At 43.2% G+C, this 17900-nt stretch overlaps 1 protein-coding gene across 1 annotated transcript in view; it reads right to left on the minus strand.

The window, feature by feature from the left end:
- Nucleotides 1-639: 639 nt before the first annotated feature.
- LOC122925784 (collagen alpha-1(VII) chain-like) overlaps nt 640-17900 on the minus strand; it is a 556601-nt gene continuing 539340 nt past the window's right edge. Inside the window, 1 exon segment of the mRNA XM_044277135.1 lies at nt 640-938. Coding sequence (XP_044133070.1) covers nt 640-938 — 299 coding nt within the window.

A 17900-nucleotide genomic window follows, 5' to 3' on the forward strand; every position in this document is an offset into this window, starting at 1 on the left:
CTGAGCCCAGACATCCTTGAACTGGGCGAGACGCCCCCCGACAGGCACAAGGGTATAAGGAATGGGAAAATCTTCCGGAAGGATGGCAGGAGTAGCGGGGGTTAACCAAGAGCCTGCGAGAGGCCCATAGTCAGGAGGGCTTAGCCTCCTTAGCTCCTCTGCGAGGGCGCTTTAAAATTTTTTGTTGCGCCCCCCAGTCTCTACGCAATCTATTTTGCGCTTTTGTCTGCCCCGTCCCCGAAAGGGCCGCTGGGGAAGACTTCTCCCCTTCTTATCGGAGAGATCCTCCATAATCTTGTCCAATTGTGAGCCGAACAAGCGGTCAGGTTCAAAGGGGAGAACGCACAATTTATATTTCGATGCGTTATCCGCGACCCATGGTTTGAGCCATAAGGGCCTGCGGGCTGCAGAGACCAGGGCCATGGACTTAGCTGCCAATTTTAGCTGTAACTGTGCCGTGTCGGGGACACCCTCTGGCCCACATCCGTCTGGATTTGATTCAGGCGGGAACAGAGGAAGGAAGAAACTTCCGTAGCCATGATAGCGGTCGAAGCAGAGGCTGCAGCGGCCGAGTAGCCTCTTCTTAGCAATTTCTGAGTTTTCTCTGGTGGAAAAAAGCATGATGTTAACTCCTCTTCATCAAGAAATTGTGGCGGGTCTTTCCACAGGCGCGGAGGTATCCATGGGAGCTTGAGTAGCGGCAGGAAGCCTCTTGTCCAGCAGGTTAACCACGCCCTTGATGGAATTATCCACATATCCCTTGACACACTGGTACATTTTCTGCATGGTGGGTTCCGTGGCCGACTGGGATCTACGGAAAGCCTCACACCTCGACAAAGGACAATTGTCATCCAGCAGCGTACTGCAGTCAAAGCAGGCCAGATGCTTCCTCTTTGAGACCGATTTACGGGTCTCCGGGTCCTTAGGTGAAGCCATCACTGCAAAGAAAAAGGAATTAATAATTCTGACAATTTGACAACCATCAGGAGAAAAAGGCATAGCAGAGGCCCACCGAAGTAGCGCAGCAGAAAAAAATGCAATGCGAATAATAGAATAAGCACCAGGTACTTATGGGCTCTGGGAGCTAGCTTAGAAAGCGTGTGCTGCCAGAGGACGATTGAGAGAGAAAAGGAGCTTTAAATAGGTGGAGCTCCACCCCCAAGGGCGGAGCTCCCACCCCTAGGAGGATCTAAACTAGATCCCAACAGAATAAGCCTATTAAAATTTGAAAAATAGGCTAAACTACTCCCTCTCCCCTAGCGCAGCCAGAATACAGCCAGTGCCTCAAAAAAATCAGGCCGAAAAAAAGGAATATACTTGGCCAAAGCAGAAAACCGGAAGTGACGTCAGCCCGAACCGGAAGTGACGTCTGGAAGGGTCCCATCGGAGATGCGGCACCGGACGGAGAAGAGGGGAGGTAAGAAAGGAGAAGAAAGGAGAAGCCCCGAAACTAAGTAAAGGGGGGCTAAGAGAAAAAAAATACAAAAGTAGGCGGAAAGAAACCGCCAAACACAAAAAAACACTTCCCCCCCAAAGATTGAGGGGAACCGCTAGTCCACCTGTAGTTAACCCTATCTGTGCTGCTGGTAGGACTAAGGGAATAATATTTTGCCAGGGAATGATAGGCTCCAAGGAGCCACAATTAATGTAAGGCTCCTATCACATGAAAGAAAAATGTGAGGGTCGTTAGCAGGAGCCCTTATTAAAGACTCTGTGGGCTTTTAACCACGCTCACTAGGCACTGTTTACTAGAACAGACCACTCAGCAGGAATGCTTGAATGTCACCCGTGCATTAGAACAAGAGCAAGCTGAACGTGGCCATGATGGTGTAAAAAAGGTTGAGGTCCTTTAATCTATCTTTCAGCAATCCAGTTAAACCAACTTTTTGGCTATACTTTAGCCTTTTTCAAGCACACATACAACAATGGTGCACGAGTTTAAATACCAATGTGATGTGATGTCATAATCGTGACACAGGAAGTTCATCTCTAAGCACAAAGTGAAAATCTGCTATCTGATATGCATAACAATACTCTGCATGTACCATATATACATACATACATTTATAACATAATGAATATTAGTATAACTCTAGATTGTACTACGCATGTCTGTTAAACCCAATGGTGTTCATTCCCTAGAGTGGGAGATTCAGTATAGCGCTAATTGCACATGCACCATAGCTCAGGGCGGAAGCTTATGGTCTACATCTCATGTACCTTGTATTTTGCATGCCTAGGAATGTTACTTCCGCATGCCTTGCCACAGTGTTGACCGTGCATGCCCTGCACACTTCATACTCCGCGTGCCCAGGGATATTACCTCCTTTTGTCTAGAAATAGGTGCAAGAAGGACCCAGTAAGACAAACCAGGAGAATATAAAGGACTAAATAAAGTGTATCAATAGCCAGAGATCCAAAGGGGGGACATTGTCATGCCTAGTTGAGAGACAAACTCATTTATATTATGTACATGGTAATAACTAATGCTAATATATTTTGGAGATATCACGCAGGTTTAAGCATATATAATCATGTCTTATTAGTCGCTATACCGCAACCATCTCATACTCTGACACAATAACATGACAGGATATATCTCAAAACTCTGGGTATGTGTATCAGGTATTGTTATCTTACCACTCCTATTTCTATGAGTGTGAGAGTGAAAAAGTCAAATGACACAATTTCGTACTAAGGCACCTAGTGTAAAAATACTAATCAATATCAGACATATACATCTAGAGGAACAGAGCCAGAGAGAAGTCAATATTCATGCCCTTGGGGTGTAATACATCAAGCTCATCAATCCCTTTAAAGAGGACCTTTCACCTGTAAAAACAATGTGGACTAAGTATGCTGACATGGAGAGCTGCACCCAGGGATCTCACTGCACTTACTATTATCCCTGGGCGCGGCTCCGTTCTCCCGTTATGCCCTCCGGTATCTTCCCTCTGTAAGTTATAGTAGGCGGTGTCTGCCCTTGTCCTGTGGGCGTCTCCTTCTAATAGGCTGCAGCGCTGGCCAATCGCATCGCAGAGATCACAGCCTGGGAGAAAAAAAACTCCCAGGCTGTGAGCTGTGCGCTGCGATTGGCCAACGCTGCAGCCTAGGAGAAGGAGACGCCCACAGGACAAGGGCAGACACCGCCTACTACAACTTACAGAGGGAAGATGCCGGAGGGCATAACTGGAGAACGGAGCGGTGCCCGGGGATATTAGTAAGTGCAGTGAGATCCCCGGGCGCCGCTCTCCATGTCAGCATACTTAGTTCACATTGTTTTTACAGGTGAAAGGTCTTCTTTAAGTTCCTTTTGCTTAAGTGGTTTTTCGCTGTCACCTCGTCGCCTAAGTGGAGGGTGATGATCAATTATCCTGAACCACAATTGGCTCACTTGATGTTGGAGGCCAAATAAATGTTTTGGTACTGGTAATTCTAGAGCTTTGGTGCACATCTTCGACTTGTGCTGTCGAAGTCTCTCCAACATATGTACAGTAGTCCACAGGGACACTGAATAGTGTACACAACAAAACTAGTCTGACATGTATAGCATGCTTTAATTCAGTAGGTTTTCCCTGTTCTAAGATGTGTGAAAGTGTTACCCTCTGGATTGAATTGTAGTGACAACAGTTTGGACACGGAAAATTACCCTTATTGCAGAAAAAAAACGGGTTGCATAGTTCTGGTCGCTGAACCAATGTCTGATTTTACCAATTCATCACGTAGGTTATTGGGTTGTTTATATACCATGGGGGTGTCTGTAAATCAACAACTGGTGGGGTACCTCTTCTCACAATATCCCAGTTCTTTCTAAGTATATTACCAACTTCTTTACCCACATTGCTGTAAGAAGTGACAAATTGTATCCTGGTTATAGTCCTATCATGGTCGGTCCATCCTCAATGGGTCATTCCTTAATTCAGCAGTTGCCCATTGTATACATCTGTCAAGAATTTTAGCAGTAAAACTTTTCTGCTTAAACTTCCTTGACATCTCATATAATCTTGTGTTGCCGATATCTCTGTCACTCACTATTCTTTTCATCCTCATGAACTGTGACTTAGATAATGACTCCACCATAGACCTTGGATGAAAACTCCAAAAATGTAGCAAACTATTAGAATAAGACATATACAGTCCATTTTTAATACAAAATTGCATTACAAAATGATTATACTTTATTTCCCCAACACACCAGCTCCCCCACCTACTCTTGCAATGCGTCTCCAATTCATCTATCACTCAACAAAACACAAGAGAGGGGAAAATAAACAGCTAAAATGGGAAAAAGAAAAAGAAGAAAGGTGAAGTCAAACAGAAATCAAACATAGAAACGAGGGGAGGAGGTCTAACAGCTCCAAGCCTCCCATTTCCTTTCTCCATTTCTCTTGAGCATTTCTTTGCTTATAAAGAATATTTTCATAGCTTTTTACCTTATTAACTAAATTTATCCATGTGTACAGCTCTGGAACATATCGTGAAAACCATACCCAAGTAATCAGGAGTCTAGCCAAAAACAATATTCTACCTAAAAAAATCTTCCTTGTAATTATGGGTAGTTAACTTAGACAATTCACTCAGTATCCAATATTCTACCATAAAAAACATCTGCAATCTCAATTTATGAATAAGAGAATTATTAATGGAACTCCAGTATTCTTTTAGTTTTAGGCAAGACCAAAGCATATGCAGATAATCTTCATCAGGTTGATCACACAGTGGACACTTAGAACTATCTCTTAACCCACATTTATTAAGCCATAAGGGCGTAACATATAATCTATGCAAAGTATAGAATTGTACCAAAATGTGATTAAAGTTGTGAGATATAGAACTTAAATTCACAAAAATGTTTCCCCTTCTTTCTAATTGAATACCTGGGCACTTAACTCTCCAGGCCCTTTGTCCTGGTGATTGTATTATAATAAATAGTGCCTTAAGTAGTAGTTTATAAATATGTGCAATCTTAGCTCTCCGTTCTAAATTCACTATTAAATAATTTACAAAAGTAGAAGTGTCTATCTCAAAAAGTGATTTATCCTTTACACTAGAAAGTGCCGATCACAACTGAAAGTATCTAAACCACGAAAAATTATCTGTCTCCCTTTGTGCTAACTCCAAAAACAATATTATCTTGCTATTCTTCACCACCCGTGTAACATATAAAATACATTTTTTTTGCCAAAACTGATCTGCGGCAATTCCATCTAAAGCCTGTAGATGAGAATTATACCAAAGAGGGGTGCATTGGAGCGATCCTTTTATCTTAAACCATGATCTAATTGTGTCCCAAGAGTTGGATAACAACTTTCTAGCCTCTTTGTACTCCTGTTCCACATTATTCAATTGCCCAGATTCTAATAAGGTAAATATATTGTTATACGGGGATCTCCTCACCAAAGTCATACATAATGCTCTTTTCTCCCATTCACGATATAACCATAACTGCCCAGCTATTAAATAGCCCCTGAGGTAGGGGAGATTCAAAACCCCCTTGCTCCAGCAGCCTATATGAATATTTCAATTTAATCCTTACCCGCTTTTTTCCCCACAACAAATCATTAATCAATCTCTCCATAAGTTTAAGAAACTTATCCTCTATCCATTCCTAAAGATTCCTGAATTCCTAAGGATATAGAGGAATTGGGGTAGGATCAATTCACCATCTTAACCAGGGATACTCTGTCAGCTCTAGATAAAGGAAGTCGCAGCCAGACCCCAATTTTTAACCTGATAAGGTTAAGCTGTAAAAAAAATCTTCAATCCTGGGGGATATAAGCATACCCAGGTATTGAAAAGAATCAGAGACATTCAACTTACTCAGGAGTCCCTCACTAGAAGGTACAAAGGTATCCACTGGCATAAGAGTTTTTGACCAATTTATACCTAGTCCTGAGACCTTGCCAAAGGAGTTAACTATTCGGAGGAATCTTGGAAAAGTTGTATTAGTATGATCTTTAAAAAATAAAACTTAATCCGCATATAAAGAAATGCGATCCTCTATCCCTAAAGCTCCAAACCCTTTAATTTTAGTCTCCTGCCTAACCGCCAAGGCTAAGGCCTCAATATAGATATCAAATAACAGTGGGGATAATGGGCAACATTGGCATTGGAATATGTCATATTCCAGGTTCTTCAAAGTAGCCACCTTTTGCTTTGATTACTGCTTTGCACACTCTTGGCATTTCTCTTGATGAGCTTCAAGAGGTAGTCACCTGAAATGGTTTTCACTTCACAGGTGTGCCCTGTCAGGTTTAATAAGTGGGATTTCTTGCCTTATAAATGGGGTTGGGACCATCAGTTGCGTTGTGGAGAAGTCAGGTGGATACACAGCTGATAGCCCTACTGAATAGACTGTTAGAATTTGTATTATGGCAAGAAAAAAGCAGCTAAGTAAAGAAAAGTGAGTGGCCAGCATTACTTTTAGAAATGAAGGTCAGTCAGTCCGAAAAATTGGGAAAACTTTGAAAGTGTCCCCAAGTGCAGTCAAAAAAACCATCAAGTGCTACAAAGAAACTGGCTCACATGCGGACCGCCCCAGGAAAGGAAGACCAAGAGTCACCTCTGCTGCAGAGGATAAGTTCATCCGAGTCACCAGCCTCAGAAATCGCAGGTTAACAGCAGCTCAGATTAGAGACCAGGTCAATGCCACACAGAGTTCTAGCAGCAGACACATCTCTAGAACAACTGTTAAGAGGAGACTGTGTGAATCAGGCCTTCATGGTAGAATATCTGCTAGGAAACCTGCTAAGGACAGGCAACAAGCAGAGGAGACTTGTTTTGGCTAAAGAACACAAGGAATGGACATTAGACCAGTGGAAATCTGTGCTTTGGTCTGATAAGTCCAAATTTGAGATCTTTGGTTCCAACCACCGTGTCTTTGTGCTACGCAGAAAAGGTGAACGGATAGACTCTACATGCCTGGTTCCCACCGTGAAGCATGGAGGAGGAGGTGTGATGGTGCTTTGCTGGTGACACTGTTGGGGATTTATTCAAAATTGAAGGCATACTGAACCAGCATGGCTACCACAGCATCTTGCAGCGGCATGCTATTCCATCCGGTTTGCATTTAGTTGGACCATCATTTATATTTCAACAGGACAATGACCCCAAACACACCTCCAGTCTGTGTAAGGGCTATTTGACCATGAAGGAGAGTGATGGGGTGCTGCGCCAGATGACCTGGCCTCCACAGTCACCGGACCTGAACCCAATCGAGATGGTTTGGGGTGAGCTGGACTGCAGAGTGAAGGCAAAAGGGCCAACAAGTGCTAAGCATCTCTGGGAACTACTTCAAGACTGTTGGAAGACCATTTCAGGTGACTACCTCTTGAAGCTCATCAAGAGAATGCCAAGAGTGTGCAAAGCAGTAATCAAAGCAAAAGGTGGCTACTTTGAAGAACCTAGAATGACATATTTTCAGTTGTTTCATACTTTTTTGTTATGTATATAATTCCACATGTGTTAATTCATAGTTTTGATGCCTTCAGTGTGAATCTACAATTTTCGTAGTCATGAAAATAAAGAAAACTATTTGAATGAGAAGGTGTGTCCAAACTTTTGGTCTGTACTATAGGTCTGAAAAGAGGTTCAGAAAAGCTCTCTTTATAAGATCCAGATTATTAACTATTTTACCCTCTGGTAAATGGATGTTGCCTGTTTTTTATTATCCCGATTAGAAATCACTCTCGAGAGGAGTTTGCCCGTATGCCCTGATTCAGTAAAATATTTTTTGCCCCTGAAGCATAGCCTCTATTGAGCCTTCTCCAGCAGAAAGTCAGAATAAGCTTGGGTAGCCTTCTGCATATTTCTTCTATTTTCCTCTGTCTTATTCCTGAAAAAGGAGTGTGTAAGCTGATGTCACTGCTTCTTTTAAGGTCTTCTCATTGATACCTTATCATTTCCTTAGATTAGTAATATTACTGGCAAAAATCCCCCTCATGAATGCCTTAAACGCATCTCAGACTACCTGTGGTTTAGTCGAGTTGTAATTAGTATCCCAAAAACGCACAATCTCCTGTTGTATTAATTTGTGATTCTCCATTACTGACAACCAATGGGGGCTTAGTCTAAATGTGGGTTTGCCATATCGTCATCGTGGGCCATACAGAGCTCGAGAGACAGAGGTACATGGTCCGAAAGAGACCTTGCCTCATATTTCATCCATTTTACATACCTCATATATTTTTGATTTATTAAGGCAAGATCTATCCTCAACATAAATTTTCCAGATTTACTTATGCAGGAGTAATCTCTTCTCCCATGTCCTAGCCATCCCCAAACATCCCCAAAACCAAATTCCTGATATATGGCCATTTCCCCGCCCATGGAGATCCTGTCTGTAGTAGAATTAATGACGCAGTTAAAATCCCCAATAACTAATGAGGGGCATTCAGGCCATTGTTCCATAAAAATTAACAAGGAATTAAGCACATTTAGGGAAAAAGGGGGTGGGATATAAATAAAAGATAGAATACATAGTTTCCCAGCAAGTTTACAATACAAAAAAACAAATCCCCCCTGCTTATCAACAGAGGATGCCTCACAGACAAAGTCATTCACAGTATGAATAAAAACTGTCAATCCTCTGGAGTAGCTAGTAAAGGTGTCTGTGCAGCCGCATTGCAACCCTCCCCAAAAATCAGATTCACCCCCCCAATCCACTTGATCCGCCACATTATGCAACAGATCTCTTAACTAAGACCATCCCTCCCCCTCTCACTACCACATAACCCCAACAAGTACTACCAATCAAGAAAAGGAAACTAAAAGTCAATTCATGGCAAGGTCCGGAGTATTAAAGAAGTGAGTTCCATCATTAAAAATCATCCGAAATTTTGCTAGATAGACAAATTAATACTTGATATACTCTTACTGTAAAAAAAATTTAATCACAGTAAAAGTACGTATCTTTTCTTGAGTCTCCTTGGAAAAAATCATGAAAAAAAGCCAGTTTATTCCCGTTATCTAGAATAGGAGAACACTACCTTGCCCTCCTCAACAACATAGCTCTGTCCTGCGAGACTAATATCTTCACCAGGAGTGTCCGTGGCTGCCTTCCATTGGTTTACCTTTGGGGACCCGGTGTGCCCTTTCAACTAGAAACAAGGGAGAGTAATGTTCTTTTCCAAACTTCTCCAGAATCAACATTTGTATCATTTGAGCAGGATTTTTTTTCTTCAGCACCCTCGGGTAACCCCAGTATTCTCACGTTACATCTTCTTGACCTGTCCTCTAAGTCTACAACTTTTTTTCTAAGCATGTTAAGATCCGCCTTTATGGTAGAGATTTCAGTTTTTGATGTTTTAAATTCATTCTGTAAGGCGCTCACTGACTTTTCTACAGCATTAACTCTGTCCTGAATCTTTTATACATCATCCCTTATCAGGGCTACATCAGACTGGATTGAACCTAGCCGCGTTGACATGTCATATTAGTTTCCCATTTTTTTTTAACTGCCAGCAATATTTTTTTTAGAGGGGAAGATTCAACATTGGATAATTCTCCTTCCTCCATTCTCTCCATCCCATCAGCTTGGGTGAATTCATTTAATGTTTTTTCCACCGTAGTTGCAGAATTGTTATTTCTTTTAAAGTTAGTATTCTGCAGCCCTTTTTGTCCTGCTCTCATGATAATCTTTGGGGAATTCAAAAACGGATACATTTTCACCGATTCCACAGGTCTCTGGGCTGTCTTTGCCCCAGAAAAGTCAGCTAAGCGCTTATTTTGCTTAGGGCCCATTTTTTTAAAAATTCCCCTTCCCCTCTTCCCCTTCTTCTCCTTTCTTTTTCTTTTTTTTCTTTCTTCTCTTATTTATTTCTGCCTTTCTTGCTTTATATTTGCTTTTTTTCCCTTCCTTCTCTCCTGCCTCCCCCCCCCCCTTTTCTTAACTTTCGGTTTTTCCTTCTTTCCTATTTCAGCTGCTTATATATTAATCGGTTATACAAAATGCCATCAGCACACAAAACCACAAAAAACAAATCCAAAAAGGAAAAGTCTCACCAAAATCCTTATAGACGATCAGGGAGATGCAGCAGCTCAGGGAGGAGATGCCGGCAGAGGAATCCTGGTGGAGGTAAAGCAGGGTTAGAGAAACCACAGCCGGAACACCTGTAGTAATATAATATATAAGATCCTGGAGATATTTTTGAGCAGGGGGTGGGAGGTCAAGGAATCCTTTGAGCAGAGGGTGAGAGGAACAAGGTAGGGAAGAATCCTCAGAGTCTAAGTTTGATTGAGATCCAGTGAGTCAGATCAGGAGGAAACTTCTTACCAGGAGGGCAGCGAGGAGTAGGGAAAACTCCTGGGCTCACTGAGCAAGCAGGTGGCCTCCGTAGTGGGGTCAGCTCAAGCAACCACTAAAACGAAACAGCAGCTATATCTGGACTTTGGGAGCGGCTTCTAGCATCGGGCAGGACAGGGGAACAGAGACGCGGTGAGGCATGGCAGGAAGAGAGGAGGAGGGCGTGATGCACCTTGCCCACGTCATCACGTCCCGACAGTCAGTCTCTTTCACAAAAAATAGTAAGTTTAGAACCTGTTTTACGTATCATCACATCGATAATCTATAATTCTGACACTGAGTGAGTCATGGTAAACTGTAACTCATTGTCAAATCCATTACATCTGTTGAGGAAAGTCATCAGGGTATCCTCCGTCCCTGTCCACATAGCAAAAATGTTATCACTATAACACCATCAGCACATGATATGTCTCCAATGTTGCGATCCATGAACAAAATCCTGATCAACAAAGTTCATGGAAATGTTAGCTGCATACATCATGGTCCCATGGAATTGTTTGTAGAACAAACATGGAAGATCAATCCTAACAATTATAATTGGAAATTAAAGCATACCATTCTATATTCTTTTGGATTTGGGGGATACTATCTCTCCTTGGGGAGAGAGTGCCTTAATTGTCGTGAGGAGGCTTATAGGCTGTACATGCTCCTCTGGAATTCTGGGAAGAAAGGGATGCAAATGAGCTCTTAACAAGCTCTGTCTCTAATGCCACCAGACGTCAATGTTCAACCCTTTAAATAGACCTTGAGACATGACTTGGATATTAAATAAATTAAGGCGCTCTCGCCCCAAGGAGAGATAGTACCCCACAAATCCTGACTTAGGCCTCTCATGAGGGGCAATCACCCCTGCTGTCTGCAGATGAGACACTGGCTTATTTAATATCCGAGTCATGTCGCTTCTCGGCCTGTGGTAACATTTGATCTGTGTTCATTTGATCTGTGTTCTGCAGACTTTGTATAGTTCTTTCTATGTACTGTTGGTTACATGGATATTCAGATAATTAGAAACAAAAGTTTAAAACTATATATGAATACGACAAGCGATTATAAGAAACTTTGTAATACATCTCAGAGAAAAATGTGTTTCTTCTCTTATCAGACTTCTCTCTCCCCTTCACTAACTTTCAATGCACTATTTAAATATCTTTAGTGAAGACTGAAGGATCAGGTTACATAGAAGTCTACGAAGAGGGGAAAAGGAGGCAGGCAGGGGACTTTGGCAGATAGCCAGAGGAAAAATCTACTGGATTTACATCTAAGGCTACTTTCACACTGGCATTTTGGCTTTCCGTTTGTGAGATCCGTCTAGGGCTCTCACAAGCAGTCCAAAACTAATCAGTTTTGCCCTAATGCATTCTGAATGGAAAAGGATCCACTCAAAATGCTTCAGTTTGCCTCCGTTCTGTCTCCATTCTGCTTTGGAGGCGGACACCAAAACGCTCCTCATTGTCACGTAAATCCTGTGCCTGCGAGTCCTTCACTCACTGCACCTGCGCCGAATAATAAACAGGGCAGCGCGGGATTTACGGGATACTGAGGAGAACTCGAAAGTCAATCAACTGGACCTGGGGGTGCCATAGGGTGCGTACACCGAACCTCTAGGTGCTGAAGCAATGCACTAATAGCACCTAGAGGCTCATTAGCATATTTTAAAAGTCTTTATTTTAAGAGAATGGCAGCAGACAGGGAGTTATAAAGCATACTGTTATGTACTGCTGACATTAGCACATCGCTAATGTCAGTCAGCTACATAACGTTATTTCTCATGACAGAAACCCTTTAATCTGCAGCATTTTCGACATGATCCTGAAGCAATCTTGCAGAAAACCTGTTCAATTGGTGGTTAGATTAGAGGACTTGTGTTTAGTAAAGGGGTTGTGGATTAACAATATTTTTGTCCTACTGCAGACAGGACACAGCATGGAGGTTTCTGCTGTAGTCAATTGTCTTACAGCAAGACACATGATAGTGAAAAGGAGAGGAGCATATTTGAGATCGATGGACACACAGGTAACAATTCTTTATATAGTTCTCAGTTTAAATAGCAACAAAATAGGACCAAGAAAATGGAAGAGATCAAGAGAAGAAGTGCTACACTATTCTTTTTTTTATTGTAAGTTTTTTGTGAGACATTGTACTTTATGTTAGTGGTAAATATTGGTCAACATATTTCCTTTTTTGCAGATTTGTTTTTAATTAGCAGTATTCCAAATTTTTATTTCTCTGCTTTTAATAGATATATAGGTAGAAAGTCATACCTCACTTTCACTTGGGAAGTGACCACTGAACTCCACCCTCACCCCTGTCCCTGCCTACTTGCCTTGCAAGTCTTATCTACAAGGGACAACTGGTCGACAAACCCTTAGCTAGGATAGTGCAGGGAAGACAAACAACACATGTAACAGGAAAGTCAAACAAGCCAAGAGAGCAGAAAGGTACCAGAGGAGCAGGCAGAGAATAGTCAGGACAAGCCGAAGTCAAAACCAGGAGGGAACGCCAAAACCAAAGGATGAGACGGACGGGAAATCAGAATCCAAGCAGGAACAACAAACCAGGTGATTATATCACAGGAAGGACCTCAATAACAGGCAATCTGTGGCCAGCAGATTGCCTGTTTAAATAGGGTGCTAGTGGAGTCATGTGACGTGGCCAGCGTCACATGACTCCTGAGCTCCAATACAGCCGAGTGCCGAGTGATCAGCTCGGCGCTCAGCCCCAGAGTGGTTACCATGGGGACGGGCGATGCCGTGTGCCCTGATGACGTGAGCGCACCTTGAACATCCCCGCCTCCTAGAACCACGCACATAGAGTATCGTGACAGTACCCCTCCCTCCACGCGGGGCCACTGGACCTAAGGCCCCAGGCGACAGCTTCTCGGGATGTTCCAAATTACATTTCTTGAGAAGTCTAGTGGCATGAACATCCTTAGCAGGTACCCAGGACATTTCCTCCAGTCTATAGCCTTTCCAGTGCACCAGGAACTCTCCTAACATCCAATATTTTGGAAACCAAAAATTCCTTAGAATTGTTAACCAGTATCGGCAGCGGAGCAGACTGTGAAGGAACAACAGGATGTACATTTTTTTCAGCAGAGATTTCTGGAAGACGTCATAGATGTGGAAAGATTCAGGTAACTTCAATCTAAAAGACACTGGATTAATTACCTCCGTAATCTCGTACGGACCTATAAAACGAGGTGTAAACTTTTTGGAGGCCACCTTAAAAGGTACATTCTTAGAAGATAGTCACAACTGATCCCCAACCTGAAAATCCATCTCCTTGAAACGTTTCTTATTAGCTTAGATTTTTGGGCTATTTTGAGCTTTTTCTAGGTTCGACTGAACCCGAGCCCAAACTGTGCACAGTTATGACGAGACCTTATCCGCCTCAGGGTTAGACGAGGAGACGGATGACCCAGAATGAAAACGAGGATGGAAACCGTAATTACAAAAGAATGGGGAGACACCAGCAGAGGAATTAACATTGTTGTTAATTGCAAATTCTGCCAAAGGAAGGTATTTAACCCACAACTGTTGATCACCAGAAACATATGACCTGAGAAATAGTTCCACAGACTAATTAAATCGCTCCGTCCGCCCGTTACTCTCAGGATGATAGGCAGACGAGAAGGACAATGAGATTTGGCACCTCTGACAGAAGGCTCTCCAAAATCTCGACACAAACTGGACACCCCTATCAGACACAATGTTCTCGGGTACACCGTGCAAACGTATAATTTATTCAACAAATACAGAGGCCAGAGTCTTAGCATTCGTAAGTTTAGCAAGGGGAACAAAATGTACCATCTTACTGAACAATTTCTTACTGTGGAACAATTTTTCAGGTCATATGTCTCTGGTGAGCAACAGTTGTGGGTTAAATACCTTCCTTTGGCAGAATTAGCTATTAACACCCATGTTAATTCCTCCCCTGGTGTCTCCCCATTTTTTTGCAACTACGGTTTCCATCCCCGTTTTCATTCTGGGTCATCTGTCTCCTCGTCTAACCCTGAGGCGGATAAGGTCTCATCATAACTGTGCACAGTTTGGGCCGGGTTCAGTCGAACCTAGAGAAGGCTCAAAATAATAAAAAAATCGAAGCTAAGAGACGTTCTGGGGGGATGGATTTTCAGGTTGGGGATCAGGTGTGACTGTCCTCTAAGAATGTGCCTATTAAGGTGGCCTCCAAAAAGTTCACACCTCGTTTTATAGGTCCATACGAGATTATGGAGGTAATCAATCCAGTGTTGTTTAGATTAACGTTACCTGATTCATTCCACATCCATGATGTCTTCCATAAATCTCTGCTGAAAAGACATGTTACTCCTGTTGTTCCTTTACAGCCCACTCTGCCGCCAGTACTGGTTAATAATTCTGATCAATTTGTGGTTTCAAAAATGTTGGATGTTAGGAGAGTCCACAACTCCTTACAGTATCTGGTACACTGGAAAGGTTATGGACTGGAGGAAAGGTCCTGGGTACCAGCTAAGGATGTTCACGCCACTAGGCTTGTCAAAAAATTTCATATGGAACATCCTGAGAAGCTGTCACCTGGGGCCTTGGGTGCGGTGACCCCGTGTAAAAGTGGGGGAGGGGTACTGTCACGATGTGATGTTCTGGGAAGCGGGGACGGACGGGGAGCACTCGCGTCAACTCACCCGGCATTGCCCGTTCCCATGACAACCGCAATAGGGCTGCATCAGAACTCAGGAGTCATGTGACGCTGGCCACGTCACATGACTCCACCAGCGCTCTTGAGGTCCTTCCTGCATTATACTCACCTGGTTTGTTTGTTGCTGCTTGGCTTCCAATTTCCCGTCCGTCTCACCCTCTGGTCTTGGCGTGCTCTCCTGGTTTGACTTCGGCTTGTCCTGACGATTCTCTGCTTGCTCCTCCGGTACCTTTTCTGCTCTCTTGGTTTTGACGCGGCTTGTTTGACCTTTCTGTTTATGTGTTGTTTGTCTTCCCTGCACTATCCTAGCTAAGGGTTTGTCGACCAGTTGTCCCTTGTCGCTAGGACTTGCGAGGCAAGTAGGCAGGGACAGGGGTGAGGGTGGAGTTCAGTGGTCACTACCCCACCCCATGTGTGTGTGACAGTTATAAGGCTTTTAAGAACGATGGCCTTAACCAGTCCATAATTGCTAATACCTTGCTAGGATCCATTTTGAAGGCGTGAGAAGTGAGAACATACCCGAGATACAAAATTTCTTGTACCCCAAAAACACATTTCTCCTGGCCGCCAATTGATTCTTCCTCCAACACTTGTTTAACATGAGACACATGACTCTCAAAATCAGGGGGAAAAATCAAAACATCATTATGGTAGACAATTACAAATTTACCCAAGAATTCTCTAAAAATATCATTCATAGTTTTGAGTCCAAAAGGCATTTCAAGATATTCGAAGTGTCCAGCTGGAGTATTGAAAGCTTTCTTCCACTCGTCTCCCTCCTTAATTCAAATCAAGTTATATGCCCCCTTCAGATCAATTTTAGAGAACCAGGAAGCCCCCATTACCTGATTAAACAAATCAAGAATCAATGGAAAGGAAGTATTGATTCTTGATCGTAATCTTATTTAACTCCCGGAAGTCGATGCAAGGTCTGAGGCCTCCATCTTTCTTTTTGACAAAGAAAAATCCCGCCCCCATAGGAGATACAGAAGGCCTAATGTGTCCCTTGCTGAGACTTTCTTCAACATAATCTTTCATGGCCTTATGTTCAGGTCTGGAAACAGTATAGATACGTCCCTTGGGAAACCTGGCCCCCTCTACCAATTCAATGGCGCAATCATAAGATCTATGGGGCGGTAGCAACTCGGGGTTCGAGGAGGAGAATACATCCATATATTCCTTTAAGAGTAAAGGCAATAAATAGGAATCTGCTGAGACCCCCGCTTGCACTACAGACAAGCGCGAGTCGCATTCAACCCCCATTTCACCAATTCCCCCTTGGTCCAGTCAATAATGGGGTTATACAACTGGAGCCAAGGCATTCCCAGTACTACCTCTACTGGTAAGTTTTATAGAACCAACAGGGAGCATATTTCAGAGTGACACTCTCCCACAGTCAAGGATATCTCAAGGGTAGAATACTTCACAGTACCACCCACCAGGGGGGTGGAATCAATAGCCATGATGTGGATGGGAGTGGGTAGTGTCAAAATCGGAATCCCCAACTCTAATGCAAATCTCTAATCAATAAAGTTGGCAGCAGAACGTGAGTCAATGAACGCACTACCAGAACACTTGGTAATACCCATGAAGACAGTAATAGGTACTAGTAGCTTACTCTTGACCATATTAGGAAATACCTGGTTCTTAAGCTCCCCCGTCCTGGTAGATTTACCAGAAGAAGGTTTCTTGGAGCATTTGTTTATCCAATGGTCTGACTCGCCACAATAGAAACAAGCCCTTTGTCGGCGACGCTGATCTCTACGAGTCATTCCGACCAGCATGGGTTCCTCAGAAGAGAAATCGGCTCTGCTCACAGGACAGACTTCTGACTGGAGCACCTCCTGGGATAAAAGCAAATGGTCCTGCCATCTCTCCCTAACACGTCTGTCAAGTTGAACAGCAAGTGTCATCTTCTCTGTGGACTAGATTCAAAGAGTAGGGATTATTATTTCTCTGCTGAAAGGTGATGCTGAGTCCTGGGCCTTTTCTCTACTGATCGGTGGATGAATTTTTAAGAGCCCCGAGCCTTATTTATGATTACCCAGATCGGGTTTCTCTGGCCGAATCTAAGCTGCGTAGTTTGAGTCAGGGAGAACGTTCTGCAGAGTCATATTGCTCTGAATTTAGGAGATGGGCGACTGATTAGGAGTAGAATGACCCAGCACTCCGTAGTCAATTCTGTCAAGGGCTGTCTGAGAGATTAAAAGACGCCCCGGCATTCCACGAAAACCCTGAATCTTTGGAGGCGGCTCTGTCCCTGGCCATACAGATTGATAGACGCCTGAGAGAGGTGCAAGGTTCCCCTCACTCAGAATGCGCTACCATATGGGGAAACAGCCTCTTCTGTCCCATGAGGTTCAGAGACACTCAAGCTCGTGTCTGGTGATGAGCCTATGCAATTGGGACAGGTCTCTTCATGCCCTGGTAATAGGAACTTCAGGGTTCAGAAAAGACTTTGTTTCTTCTGTGGTAAAGAAGGACATTTTATTAACGTATGTCCTTATATTAAACCTCAAGGTAAAATAGAAAAAAAGGTTGTAACTAATGGGTCTAGTTCTCTTACTCTTTGCATTGTGGGTGGGGAGTCGGAGAAGGTATTTTTGTCTTTTACCGGTAGTACCCGATTTCTCCTGCCTGACATGGTGGCGCTAGACTCCAAAAATATTGAATTGGAAGTATTTGTTGAGAGTGGGGTAGGAGTTAACCTTGTGGACTACCAGTTCATTCAGAGTCCTGGGTTTAAAACAAGTGCATTAAACAAGGGGATATCTGTGTTTGCTATTGATTCCTCCCCTCTCTCGCAAAAGTGTCTGACTCATATGGTGCATGATATTCATTTGAGGGTGGGTGATTCCCATGTTGAGTCCATTTCTTGTTTTGTACTGAAGGGTTTGCCTGCCCCTCTAGTGCTAGGTTTACA

This window comes from Bufo gargarizans, chromosome 2 (genome assembly GCF_014858855.1).
Source record: "Bufo gargarizans isolate SCDJY-AF-19 chromosome 2, ASM1485885v1, whole genome shotgun sequence".
In the NCBI taxonomy this organism is placed as follows: Eukaryota; Metazoa; Chordata; class Amphibia; order Anura; family Bufonidae; genus Bufo; species Bufo gargarizans.